The 14,730-nt window shown below is 35.9% G+C and overlaps 1 protein-coding gene across 1 annotated transcript in view; it reads left to right on the top strand.

Moving 5' to 3' along the window:
* Positions 1–14,730, top strand: part of DNAH9 (dynein axonemal heavy chain 9) — an 858,849-nt gene that overhangs the window by 396,770 nt on the left and 447,349 nt on the right. The window contains exon 35 of the mRNA XM_044675179.1: positions 8,463–8,637. Within this exon, the coding sequence (XP_044531114.1) occupies positions 8,463–8,637 (175 nt within the window). The remainder of the gene's footprint in view (positions 1–8,462; positions 8,638–14,730) is intronic.

The following is a 14,730-nucleotide window of genomic DNA, read 5'->3' on the forward strand; positions in this document are numbered from 1 at the left end:
TTCGTCTGGACTTGTTTTTATGTCCCCTTGAGGAGTTTTGTGTGTTTCGGTCAGGAGAGGTTAAGAGCTGCTTCTTACTCTGCCGCCATCTTAACCCGGAACCTCCTCCATCTTCTCATTTTCACTCTATGTCCATCTGTCTCATGTGTGTTTCTTGTAGATAGCATATGGGTTTTGGTTTCTAATCCACTCTGCTATTTGCTTCCATTTTATGGGAGAGTTTATCCCATTCACATTCAGAGTTATAATTATCAACTGTGCATTCCCAGACATTTTGTTTCTTTCTCCTACTCCTGTCCTTTCTTCTTTCACTGTTTCCTTCTATACCAGTGTTTTGTTTTTAATCAGTTCCTATATCCCTCCCTTGTTGTATTTCCCTTTCTATCCCCCTTCTTATTCCCCTCTTATTTTTCTTTAAAGCCAAGCCACACTCCCCCCCAAGCCCTCTCCCTCCCTAGTATTGCTTCCCTCCCCACCAGTCTGTTTGTTACCCTTCTACTTCTCTATAGGGCATGAATCAATTATCTGCCCCTATGGATCTAATTGTTCTTCTCCAAGTTGAGTTCAGTGCCCTTAAGCATTGAAAATTTCCTCTCTCTAACCTCTTTAGCCTTACAGTGTATTGTTATTTTTTTTTCTGTTGGTCCCATATAATTCTTTATGGAATATAAATTTATTCCTTTTTGTTTTCCTATTTTTCTTATTATTACATTCTTCCCCCCAGTTTTGTATATATTTATACCTACCTATCTACATATATACATATTGTTAAGATTAAAAATGATAAAGACTGATATAATAATAGAAATTAGTAGTTTAATTAAAGCCATGGCCATGTTGGTAAAATATATATAAGACCGCGCTTATTTTTTAAATTTACTGCCGGAGCCCATCCTGTCCCTCTGGTACACCAGGCAGCCACTCTGCAAAACCCAGAAAGAGGTTTTCTCTAGGCCCTCCTCCAAGTTTAAATTTCCCCATACGTGGGGACGCTGGACGTCCCCACGCCTTAAACTGGAAACCCATAGGGATCATGGGAAATGTAGTCTCAAAGTCCCCACGTGTCCATGGGGTGTCTGCTAGACACTTCCAAATAGCACTTCCCTGAATTCAAAACAAACAATATAGATAGATAGATAGATAGATAGATAGATAGATAGATAGATAGATATAGATAGATATAGATAGATATATAGATAGATATATCGCTTGACATTTCATCCTATAGAGTTTCTCCCTGTTCCCTCTATGTAAACTTCTTCTTGTTACCCTGTTGGTAATGATAATTTTTAATATTTGCCAATACCTTCTTTTCTTCTTGGGATATAAATTGATTGAGCTTGTTGTGTCTCTTAAAGAAAAAAATTTTTTTCTCCTCCGCCCATTTACCTTATGTTGATTCTCCTGAGTTCTGGGTTTGGGCAGCAAATTCTCTGTTTACGTCTGTTGTTTTTTTTTCTTGATGAATTTGGAAGTCCTTGATTTTATTGAATGAACATACTTTCCCCTGCAATAATATAGTTAGTCTTGCTGGATAGTTGATTCTTGGTTGTAGACCCCATTCTCTTGCTTTCCAGAATATTGTGTTCCATGCCTTCCGTTCCTTCAAGGTAGATGCAGCCAGATCCTGTGTTGTACTAACTGACTTCTTTTTAGCAGCTTGTAATATTTTTTCCTTGGTCTGGTAGTTTTTGAATTTGGCTATAATATTCCTGGAAGTTGTCAGTTGTGGATTAAATATAGGAGGTGATCTGTGGATTCTGTCAATTTCCACTTTTCCCTCTTGTTCAAGAATTTCTGGGCAATTTTCTCTGATAATTTCTTGTAAGATGCTATCTAAACTTTTTCTTTTATCATGATGTTTGGTAAACCAATAATTCTTAAGTTGTCTCTTCTAGCTCTGTTCTCCAGATCTTTGGTTGAATCAATGAGGCATTTCATATTCTCCTCAGATTTTTTAATTTTTTAAATTTTGTTTAATATATTCTTGTTGCCTTGTGAAGTCATTTGCATCTAGTTGTTGAGTTCTGTTTTTTAAAGACTGAATTTCATCCCTGGCTTTTTTGGTCATCCTTCTCTTTCTGGTCTGATTTTCTTTGTAGATCGTCTTTTGCCTTCTTTGCTTCATTTTCAAGCTGGCCAATTTTAAGACTTTATTTGCTTGTTTCAGTTCATGTATTTCCTTTTTGAAATTGTCTCCAGCCTCTCTTGATTGTTTTTTGAGTTCCTGAAGTTCTTGAGTTAATTGAATTTTGAGATCTTCCAAAGCCTCTGTCCAGTTCACTGGAACTACTTCCTCTTCTTCTATTTCTGTTTCATTTGCTCTATTTTCACTTTCTTGAAAGAAACTGTCAATTGTCATTTCTTTTCTCTTTTTCTGTTGGTTACTCATGTTTTTTTTTCCCTTCCTTGTTCTGCTAGTTTGAGCAGATGTATTTAATGATCTTTGATGAAAGATCTTCCCCCAGCTGGCAATGGAGGTTTGTAGTTACTTTCTCTGCCCTCTGAAGGCTTCTTATCTGTCCAATTGTTGGGCTTAGTCCTCCATTTATTGGATTAATCTTACTGCTTTATCTGCCCTGAGGCTAAAACCTTGAGTGGAGGGAAAAACAAACAGACAAAGGAAAAAAAATGTGGGGGGACAAGGATTATTTCACTGAACTGAGCTCTCCAGCAGATCCCCCTGAGCTGTCCACTGTGTTTGATCTGGTTTTCTTTCCTCTTGAAGCCTTGCATTCTCTATCTCAGTATGAAGAAGCCAAGCTGTCTGCAGTCTCTCTAAGCCACCATCTTCCGGGCATTTTTGCTGTGTTTCTCTGGTTTTCTCCTCTATTCACCTCTCCAGTGCCTGTGTTTTACTCCCTGAGTCTGGTGCCAGCAAGGCCCTCTCTCCCGAATGGTGTCCTCACCGGCCCTGAGATTTCCTGGGCAGCTGGAGACTCCACACAGCATGTGGAGGAGGCATCCTGGGATCCTGGGATTCCCCTTCTGTGCCCTCAGACTTGAAGTCTTTTTCTTGGCATACCTCTTTAGTTATGCTGCAGTAGGGTTCCCCCTGCTCTGTCCCGTTATTAGATTTGGTCCTCTTTCTTCTTGAAACACATTGTTTTCTATCTCGGTGTGTAAGGGTACAGAGGTTTTAAGATTTGCTCCGTCTAAGCTGCCATCTTCCAAGAGTAGTGGAATTAGATCATGATTCATCTTTCCTTGCCTTAGTGGATAATTCTTTATGATTGTGGACCAAAAAAATCAAAATTATAACTTGCTTAATAACTTCCAGTAGTCACCATCATCTCAGAGTCATCATCTTATAAATTACTATCAAGGATTTCATACTGTGAGATATCTGCAGAATAAAAGGGAAGAGAAGGAAAGGAAAAGGGAAGACATCTTAGAACAGCTACAATTAGGGAATATAAAATGAGTGATGAATAGCAAAGAAGGCTGATAAGCCATAGATAAACAAGAGGGCAACTTAAAAAAGAATAGTGTCATGAAAATGGAGAGAGAGAGCAAGAGAATATTCAGGAGGAGATATTTTTCAGTCATGTCAAGATATAGATAAAAAAATGTGAGGACTGACGGGAAAATAACATTAAATTTTACAATTAAAAATCTCAGCTATTTTTGTAGAGATTAGTTTCTATTGTGTCATGAGGCAGGTAGCCTTATTGCAAAAGGTTAAAGAGTCAATGAGATGAAAGGAAATGAAGGCAATGAAGGTAAAAGTTTTATCTTATAATTTGACTGAGAAAGGAAAGAAATATAGGATGGTAGCTTGAATATCTGCAATAGCAGCAGCAGTATTTTCTTACTAAGAATTACCTATATCAATAAAATTACAACTCTAAACCAAAACCAAATTGTTTATTATTATTAACAATGATAGCACATTTATAGCATTTAAATATATGCCAAATCATTTAAAAAATATTATATTTCAAATAAGCTCATAACCCTATGAGTTGTGTTTTTACTTTCCATGTGCATATTTGGAATCTGAAACTCCCAGAAATTGTTACTTGCCATGCTTATCCATTTAGTACAAAGGCAAGATTTGAACTCAAGTCTTCTTAACTTCAAGTCTACTGCATCATCTATCTGTCCCTATATATACCAAAATATATCAGTACGTTTTGTTGTACCAAAACCTAAAAACAAAATAAATACTTACCAATTAGAGAATGAATAAATAAATTATAATACATAGATATAATAGAAACAGGCTATAAGGAATTTGCAGACATGATGACAATAGAGAAGGCTAAACCAGAAAATCAAAATATACAATTTACAATAATGTAAATAAAAAAACCACCACTTTTGCGCTTTGGCCATGGGTGGGGGAAGTGCAGGGGGAGGGGAAAGTAGGAGCATGAATCATGTAACCATTTTAAAAATGAATATTAATAAATGATTAAAAAATTAAAAAAACAACAAAAAAACAACAACAACCACTTTAAAGCATTCAAAATGGATTTATAGTGGGCAGCTAGGTGGCTCCGTAGTTTGAGAGCCAGGCACAGAGATGGAAGGTCCTAGATTCATGTCTGGCATCAGACATTTCCTAGCTTTATGACCCAGGGCAAGCCACTTAATCCCCATTGCCTATCCCCTACCCCTCTTCTGCCTTAGAATTAATTCTAAGATAGATGGTATGGGTTTAAAAAAATGGAATTATAAAAGAATGGGTTAATCCCAAAGAAGAGAAGTGAAAAGACACATCTCCAGCCCTTTTGCAGAAATGAAGTCTTTGCATATGAAACATTATATGTAACACCATTTCTTTTTTCACTATTTTTTCTTCTGTATTTTTCTTTAAAAAAAACAAAACAAAACAAAACAAAACAAAAAATCTTTGTTTTAAGCAGAGTAGACTCCGTTTAGTCATTTTACCATTTTCTACCAAATATGTGTGTGAGCATTTTCACTTTATTCTTGTTCTAACTCAAACTGTCAAAATAAAATCTACGCAGAACAAAATATAAGGCTACATTTAGTATTGAGCCAAAACGTCATTAAAATAAAAAATCCAACATTGAAATTAAGTTTACATATGACTACGATAGTATATTAATATGTTTTGTTTTGATTTATTATATTAACAATGCTATTTATATTCAACAAAATTTATAAAATTAAGAAATTTAAAGTGAAGTCTTACAGATAACCAAAAGCATGAGTTTCCTTCTTCTAATTTTTACCAAACGACCTACATTAAATATTCAGACTTATTTTATAACTAAAGTTTACATCTTATGCTTAGATTTTCCATAGTTACAGGTATAATATAATTGCATAGTATAAAGTTTAATTTGAAGTTTGATTTGGGGCAAAAGAAAGCATTGTAATTATTGTAAGAACTTAATAAATAAAATAGAAAGAATATTATGAGTAGTATATAAATTACTCCAGGATTCACAGCAAACTTTTTTATTGTTCTTGAAAATGGGTTTGTGGAATAAAAGCACTGGAACCACTGGAATTCTAGAACAGGGAAGAACATATGGAGAAATTGAGATTAAAGACAAAAATAGAATTAAAAATGTAACAATATAAAAAATTTAGAAAGCTAAGCAATAAGAATCATAGAATGATTGCAATCAATTGCAAAGCTAACATTTAAACTTTGGGAAATTGACACTTCCCTTGTGAGGACTATTAATTAGCCATTTTACATTTCCTATTCACTAAGTAAAGCCCACTCAAAAACAGATAGGTTCTTTTGTTCTCTCTTTAGGCAATTCTTTTTAACCTTTGCTGCCTTTGCTGCCATAACTTTTCTGATATTCATAACCTAGCTAGAAAATGCCCCTGTCTTTCAAGATTTCAAAAGACTCTGTTTGAAAGAAAAGAAGACATAAGTGGGAATCAGACCTATGCCAGAGGTAGGCAGGCTTGCTTAGGAAACCATAAACATACAAATTTCAGGGCAATATAGGGAAAAGCATCCCTAGACCCAACACTTTTGAACCTTAGAGCCTTCTTTACACTTCAGAGCTAACAGAAAGAAGAAGCATGAAAGGTATAGTCTCCCCTTTAGAATATCCAAATAACTTCTCAACATCCTTTAAAAAAAAAACCAAAACCTCACCTTCTGTCTTAGAATCAATATTATGTGGTTCCACAGCAGAAGGAGTAGGAGTAGGCAATGGGGGTTAAGTGACTTGCGCAGTTACACATAACTAAGATCACATAACTAAGGTCACACAATTAAGATCAACACCCTTTTAAAAGATTTTTGATAAAAACAAAGTCAAGCATGATTTTTATCATCATATCAGGATATGACTATTAAAATTTGAGGTGATCTTTTTTAGATATTACTATTCCATTTTAAAGTAGTCCATTAAAAAGTATAATTTAATTAATTTTATTGTTTGCAAAAGCAACTTTAATGGGGGCAGCTGAGTAGCTCAGTAGATTGAGAGTTTATCCTAGAGACAGGAGGTCCTAGGTTCAAATCTGGCCTCAGACATGTCCCAGCTGTGTTACACTTAGCCCCCCATTGCCTAACCCTTACTACTCTTCTGCCTTGGAACCAATATGCAGTATTGACTCCAAGAAGGAAGGTAAAGGTTTTTTTTTTTTTAAAAAAAGCAACTTTATTAAAAGCAAAATACTTAACTATGAACATGATGTGACTAGATCATCTTGAAAATATGACTCATAGAATAGAACTTTGTTTTACCCCTTGTGATAGTTAGAAATTAACTATGTGATAGATAGAAATGTGATAGATAGAAATTAACATATTTAATGGCATAACTATTTAACATTCCTATTGAGTTCTTATGGCTACTTTGGCTTTTTGAATGAATTTTAGTCACCATCATGTTCAAAATAATAATAATAATAATATATTAATATATAGCTTATCTATACTTAACATATTGATGTAATATATTAAAAATAATACTTTCTAAAAGAAAATTATGGTAGAGATTTCTTCAGGAGAATTATAATTCTTAGTTATCATCCTGAGAGGAAGCAGTCATAAGATACATGTGCCTGTTCTGAATTTGGTGAGTGTGAAGGATGGGACCCCTCCTGCATCACACATGGACAGAAACAAAACTAACCAAGGTTCCATGCACTTGATTGGAATTTTGGTGGAAGTTAAATTTTAACAGGGTTAAATGATTGGTGAAAGGATACAAAATAGTTTTTTGTAGTACCTTTTTTGTTTTAAATAATATACAAATTTTTTTGGTAAAAGAAATCTTATAATGATCTCTCCCATCCCCTGACTGTTTCCAATGCTTGGAATGCTATAGAATCATATTATCCACAAATGGATAATCCACAAATGGGAATAATTTTATTTCATCATTGCTATTTATGCCTTTACATTTGTTTTCTTATTTAAGTGGCTGGTTTTTCTAGGACTATGTCAAATTATTATTGTGAATGGTTATCTAATTTACAAATGGCCAAAAGCTAGGCAAGACAGCAAAATCACTAAATAGCAAACATCAGCATCTATAAAATCTCAAAGAGCTAGACTGACAAGCTGGATGTATTAAGAAAAATTAAGAACTAAATATAATTTCTTTCACTTTGGTTCAAAAATTCAACTTTATAAGTTCAAGGCAGAGGAGCAAAAAATTCACATTTTAAATATATATGTGGATATTTAAGGGATTTTGAGATCAATATGTCAAAAGTGAAATAGTAGACAAAAATAATATAATCCTGGACTGTATTGAGAAAGGTATTGATCAAGCAAAATGATAGTTCTGAGCCACTCTGTTCCAGTCTCAAGTATTATAGACAGTTCTTATATAGACCCTTTGGAAGTCTGGTGAGATCTCTTCTTAGAATAGGGGTTTTTATAGAGAGAAAATAGAGATATTTATAAAATGTATCAGCTTACAAAGGAAACAAATCATATTGAAATAATTATATTAATTTTTTTTAAGTTCCCAGGCCCCAGGTTAAGAACTCCTTAGACTAGATGATCTTTAAGGTCTTTAACAGTTCCAAATCATATGATCCTATGCAAAGTTATAATTAAACTCCAAAAACCTTAGTTGAAAATAAAATTTTTGAGGTAAAGAAGTAGATAAGCAAATTTTCTTTTATTTTCACACACTTTTTTTTTTAGCAACTGGAGAATTTCTGTAAGGGAATTTAGGAGCATAGTTTTTGTTATTGCCAGTTATCAGCACCTATGGGTATATGTGTATAAGAGAAGAGGCAAATTAGATATAATGGCATTAAGGAATAGAAAGAAGCACTAAAGCCCTTGTGGTTGCAATAATATTCCTTTACTTCCTTATAAGAAACAAATTGGGCTTTGAACAAATTGGTAGAGAGGAAGTTTCTTGCAAAGGATGACATTAACTCTGGGATTTTCAGTTTCAAAGAATTAGCAGTCTCATGAAATCTATTCAGGAAAGAATCTAGAACCTCAAACATATTTCTAGTTTATGTACATACTTTGGTTTTTCTTTCTCCAGATTTAAAAAGATTGTTCCAATACCAGAGCAGAGCATGATTCAAATGCTTTGTTACCTTCTTGAGTGTCTTCTAACAAAGGAAAACAGTCCTCCAGACTGTCCCAAGGAACTTCATGAACTTTATTTTGTGTTTGCTTCTATCTGGGCTTTTGGTGGAATGCTGATCCAAGACCAGGTAAGAGAATAGACTGGTTTCAGACATATATACTTACTTTTAAATACTAAGCTATGCAATGAGAAAGACAAAAAAAGTTTGTGATAAAACTAGTAAGATGAAGTAACAACAGATTGTAGGTTTTCTTAAATGTCAAGCTAAGGAATTTAAACTTTATTCTATAGACAATAAATAGCCATTATCATACATCAATGTCTAAACAGGAGAAATGTCCCAGGGCAATTGTTGGTGTCTAGAAGACCTCTTCTAGGAGCCAGGCCAAAGAGGCTAGAGACCCACATGTAGAGAGAGTAGCCATTACCTTAGACACAACACTAACCCTATGGAAGTGTCACTATTTTTTCATTCTAAGCAATGTTCAAAAACGGTGCTGTTAACCTTTACCATAATACATATGACTTCAGAGAATAGAATTTTATAGCATTAAAAATACATGCACTTACAAACAGTAATGTATAAAAGTACTGAATTGCAATTTCCTTTATATGTCCTAGAAGACATCCTACTTTACCTAGAATAGGCCAGCTCTACTCTAAGGTGATTTCAGAGCTTCTGAGTAAGAGTACAGAATCAATTTAATCACTGAGTCACCATACATGGTGTTGGCTCCTTCCTTTTAATCCCTGCTACAAGGAAGATTGTGACTGGAAGATCTCTTGTGTTTGAGAGTTCTGAACTTCCATGGGCTAAGCCAATTGGATATACCCACAAAGTCCAGTATCAGTAGAGGGAGGGCTAGGATGCTGGGGTGGAAGAAGGGACCAGATTACTTAAGCAGGGGCAAACAAGTCTGAAATGAAGTGGGTCAAAGTTCCCAAGTTTTTTAGTAGTGGGATTGGACCATCAATAGCCACTGTGTTCCAATTCTAGGAGAGCTAGGGAGATCCAATTTAAATCAAATTAAGCTAAAGCTTCTTGGATATTTTAAGTGCAAGAGCCAAATTTGCCTTCAAACCTCAAAAGCATAAATCTTCTCACTGAGAGTTGGATCAAAACTCAGTGTTGCTTAGGTAATATTGATAATCCTGATGATCTATGATAAGATGGATTATTACTCACCCTATCCTTGATTCTCACAGTGTCCTAATGAGGGGAAAACCAGAAGTATGGGGACTGGATGGGAGGGATTCTGAACTCATTAATAAAGCTATAGGAACAACAACAATAAAATTATATTATGTGAGGTGACATAGTGGATAGAGTACTAAGTTTGGGGTCAGAAAGAGTACTGGACTTAGAGTTAGAAAGAAATTAGTTAAAATACTACCTCAGACACTTACTGGCAATACGAACCTGGACAAGTCATTTAATCTTTCTCATTCTTAGTTTCCTCATCTCTAAAATGGAGTTAATAATAAAATGAACCTCCCAGTCTTGTTATGAAGATCAAATGAGATTACATATGTAAGATGCTTTAAAATCCTTAAAGCATTATTTGAAATGCTAGCTGTTGTGATAATGAGGATGATCACAAAAAAGTGAGAAAATATTAGTGACTACTTACCCATTTGCCCATTTCCACTTCTATACATATTTAACATAGATAATGTATATGCATATATAATATAAATAGCCAAGCAAAACAAATCGATACATCTGTCTTATCTGCAAATGCAAGTCTCATTCTGTAATGAAAGCCAAACAAAGGTACTTGTAGAAATCAGGCCACTTCCTCAAACCCCAAAACAAGTCCTCCATCTTGGCATAGATCCTTAACCCCACAGGGACTGATGATCTCCTATCCTTGTGCTTCTTTGCACTGTGCAGTGACTCATTAGTAATCCCTTCTTCTAAAATCAGACACAAATATTAATTAAAGTCCCATAATACTTAACAATCAATGGCAGTTTTCCATAGTCTAAAGCTTTGGGGTGTACAATGTTATTAGGGCTAATAGGTATTATAAACTTATTCAAAATCAAAACATTGATACTGATTCCATATAGTCAAGTAAAAAAAAAAGAAGAAAAAAATCAAATTCCAATTAGAAAGTAAGAGAAAATAATATTTAAAAAAGAAAATCATATTGCACATCCCATTAGACAATGGGTCAGTCAAACAGAGGTATATAACAAAAAGATTTCTTGCTCAAAAGTGAGATCTATTTTCTCTATAACTTGGCCATGATCCACGGTACGAGTGTACATAATTTTTTCACCTGGTAAAAGCTTGTTACAAGGTGTAGTACAACAGGTAATACAATTCTAAAGAGTACCAAAATTCTCAAAATTAGAAGAGCCCATTTCGCTACAGTAACAAACGGACCAGTTCCTTGCAGCCATGAGAAGTTCTACCATGTACCATCAGGTGTCACATGGGTCTCTACAATGACTTGCTGAATGTCATTTAAAATCCTTTGAAGCTCATGGATATTTGTCACAATTTCTCCAGATCTTTTTACATAAGAACAAGATTGATTAATAAAGGCACATGTACCTCCTCATGCAGTTGTAAGCATGTCAAGAGCCAGCTGATTTTGGAGAGCTGTTTTATAAGGAGTCAGCCTCTTAATGTAGGAAAAAGATGGTCTTAGTAGTTAGGCAGATGGCTTGAGCTACATCTTGAGCCAATCTTTCAACCTTAGCTGAGATATTTCTAACAGAGTCTATCAATACCATCCTTCCAAAATTCAGCAAGAATGCCCAGAAAAACCTTGATCTGCAGATGAAGATGCTACTGAATTTGGTCTTGACCTTTTGAGTCTAGCATGCCACCAAGAACCCAGATTCCTGACTTGTCTACCTGGCCAATATAATGGTCATGCTGGTGGAATACCAGTGGTCCACTGGTGGAATAACGTAAGCCAAACCACAAGTACTTGTACCCATCCTTGAGGAAGGGTAGAGTAAGCTAAAGAGTTACAAACATAGGTCACCAAGCCCCATGGGAAATCCTTCCTCACCCAGGATGAGGCCATAATAGTGTTAAAAGGTATGTATTTTTGGATCCCGTCCATTGCATTTCTAAGCTTTATTCTAGCACAAATAAATGTAGAGGTAGGTAATGAAATGGTGAGGTAGCACTTTAACTTGTCACCCATATTTTTACTACTACTTAACTGACCTTACTTCTCATCACACACAAGTCAAAGTAAGCAAATAGTAGTCAGAGGTAGTGATGGTCTTAGGTATCTAAAAACCACTTCTGAAGACCTGTTGAAGTCAAATGAGATTTTCAGTTTCTTAAATTCCTCAAAGATCACTGATATAGGTTGTAAACAATTTGATGGGGTCCATCCATCATCATCTATGTGTCAGTTAACAAAGGCAAAAGGAGAAAAAGGCTTTTTGAGAAACATCTGACCTTTCTGTGATGTAAGTTGTGGCAAAGTCTCATTCTTATGGACTGGAATTGTTGCCCATGACAAAACAGAGCTCCAGTGGATCTGGTGACAGACACAGCATCCATAGAGATCAATGGCTTTGCCATGGAAAAGAGTTTGTCCAGCTTGTCTGTGGAGTTTTATAATGACATATTCCTGGTCCAATCATAAGAAGAGGGTACAAAAGAGGACAATGTAACAGAACTCATAGCTAATAACTGAAATATGTGGCTAAGGGAATAAGGAAATAGGTAGGGAAGTAGAGGGGAAACACCAGTACAGCTGGGGTAAAAGTAGCCCATAGCTGATTAGGGAGAGGTAACATACTATCACACTTAGCTGGGGAAACACACAGTAACAGAAACCAACACAGCCAGGGAAACAGTTTAAATACTCAGTAGGTTCTTGTAGACTGGGAAGGAGAATACCAGGAACTTTATGAAAAGGTTGTTTAATGTTTAACAAGGGCAGGAGGGAGGTATGAGGATCAACTAATATCTTAAGTCTATGTCCAGCTATCAGAACTGTTAGGGAATGTTGACTGGGGAAAATGACTACTCTACTCTTTCTATAAGCAGCCAACTTAGGCAGGGATGACAAGGTAATGGAAATTGGGAATCTCATGTAGCATGTCCCAGGATGGTCTCACAATGAAATCAGGTCACAGGAACATTTCAGGAAAACAGAAAGTTAGTCCAATAAAGGCTAGGGAGTATAGGGTCTACTGAGCTGTCCATCAGTCTGGTAAAGCACCAAACTCAACCTAGATCTTAATCGAAGATCCCTCAGTTAATTAAAGATTAGCTCCTCTTTCCAAGATCCCAAATTAGTCCATAGGCTAGCTGAGCAGTAGCCACAGCCTCCAACACTACTCCTCACTCCTCCAGGACAAAAACTTTCATCTCTCACCAGTCTCTGTGGATAAGCCCCTGCCAACATTCTGAGTTTGGAATGTTCTCAGCTTCAGCCAGCTTTTGCTTGATCTGCTTTTTTACTCATAAGATAAGTCCTATCTACAAATTTCCTATAACACAACCAAAACATACTAAATGAAGATAATGTTGTATAACAGAACACCTTAGATTAGATTCAATTAATATGTAAACTTAAAGCAAAAAAAAATTCAAAAACAAGTAGCAAATATATGTGACAGGATACAATCACTTAGTATCATTAGAAAGAACCCATTTTACATGCAAGCAATGAATCCAAGAGTCCTTTTCTCCAATTATGATAGCTGTTGGAGTACTTCACAGTACTTGAAATGGGCCTTCTCAGGCAGGCTGAGTTCCTCTAGTGTGCTGGAAGTTCCTTATATATACCTTGTCTCCTGAGTTCAGATCATGGAGTGAGAAGTCTAGAGGCCCGTACTACAGCATCAGATTTGTGGGGTTCATGTAATTTGACCTAAAAATCCTGTATATAAGAAGCAACAGAAGTGTTCCCTCCCATAATAATGTGTATACAGAGGGAAAAGGCTTGACTAGTTTGGGGGGAAGTCCAGAAAGCATTTCAAATGGTGAGACATGTAGATCTCCCCTGGGCCTTCTGTGAAGGTAAAACATGGCTAAGGAGAGAACTTCAGTCCATTTCAAGTGACTCTCAGTGCACAATTTACCAATCATATTTTTAAGTTCTCTATTCATGTGTTCTTCTTAGCCTGAGCTCTGGGAATGATAGGGTGTGTGGAACTAGAGAGTGATCCCCAAACAAAAATAAACCCAGGATAAGACAGAGTCAGTAAAAAAAAAAAACAAACAAACAAACAAACAAAAAAAACACAAAAACCTGTCTGAATCAATGCATGCAGGTGTGCCAAAACAAAGGACTATCTCCCTCAAGAGCACCTTAGCAACAAAAGCTGCTGTGGCCTGAGTACTAGAGAAGGCTTCTAGTGAGTTAGTCCACTATAACAAGACAAACTTTATAATGTTAAGCCTTAGGCATAGTAATCAAATCAAATTGCAAATGTTCAAAAAGTATGTAAGCCAGAGGACACTCACCAAAAGCCTTGCTATGGAAGGCATATTGATTGTATGCCTGGCAAGTTGGGCAGGCTACACACACCCTGGAGACTATGTTGGTTATACCAGGGGCTATCCAGACTTTCTTTAGAGAGTCTATAATGTCCTGAGTGCCAAAGTGACCATTCTTGTGAACAGATATGCATACTTGATGATAGAAGCTTCTAGAGAGTAGGAGCTTCCCTTCAGATGACATCCATACCGCATCAATCTATTTTGCCTTAAACTTTTGTTTCCATTTTTACACTTCCTGTTCATTATAAAGAGAGAGACAAATTTGGTTCATTACTAGGTGTCTGAGCTAAAATCAACTCAGGTCCTACTAAGGCAGCAAGCTTAGTTACAGTATCTGCTAGATGTAACACTCTAAAGACAGTGAGTCTTTGATCTGAAAATGCCTGCATTCTATGCCTAACAACAATGCCTCAATTTCATGTGGGCACATTATGGTTAATGGACAACCTGTAATGATCGTTGAGGGAAACAGAAGAAATGATGTACTGGCTCAGAGGAATGAAGCAAAAAGCCCCAGATGGTAGAAGAGTTTTAAGCCTCTCTTTGATGTCACCTGGAAGTCTATAAAAAAAAGTCAGGAAAACTAGCTTCAATCGATTGCAGGTAAATGAATCAGTGGTATAAAATTACTGATGAAGATTAATAACATACCTGACTGCAAAGCTTATGATTGGTAATTAGTCACAGCTTCTGAAGATGAAGCTGGATACCTCTCTTTCCCTTCAGGCTTCC

Source organism: Gracilinanus agilis, chromosome 4 (genome assembly GCF_016433145.1).
Source record: "Gracilinanus agilis isolate LMUSP501 chromosome 4, AgileGrace, whole genome shotgun sequence".
NCBI classification, from domain to species: domain Eukaryota; kingdom Metazoa; phylum Chordata; class Mammalia; order Didelphimorphia; family Didelphidae; genus Gracilinanus; species Gracilinanus agilis.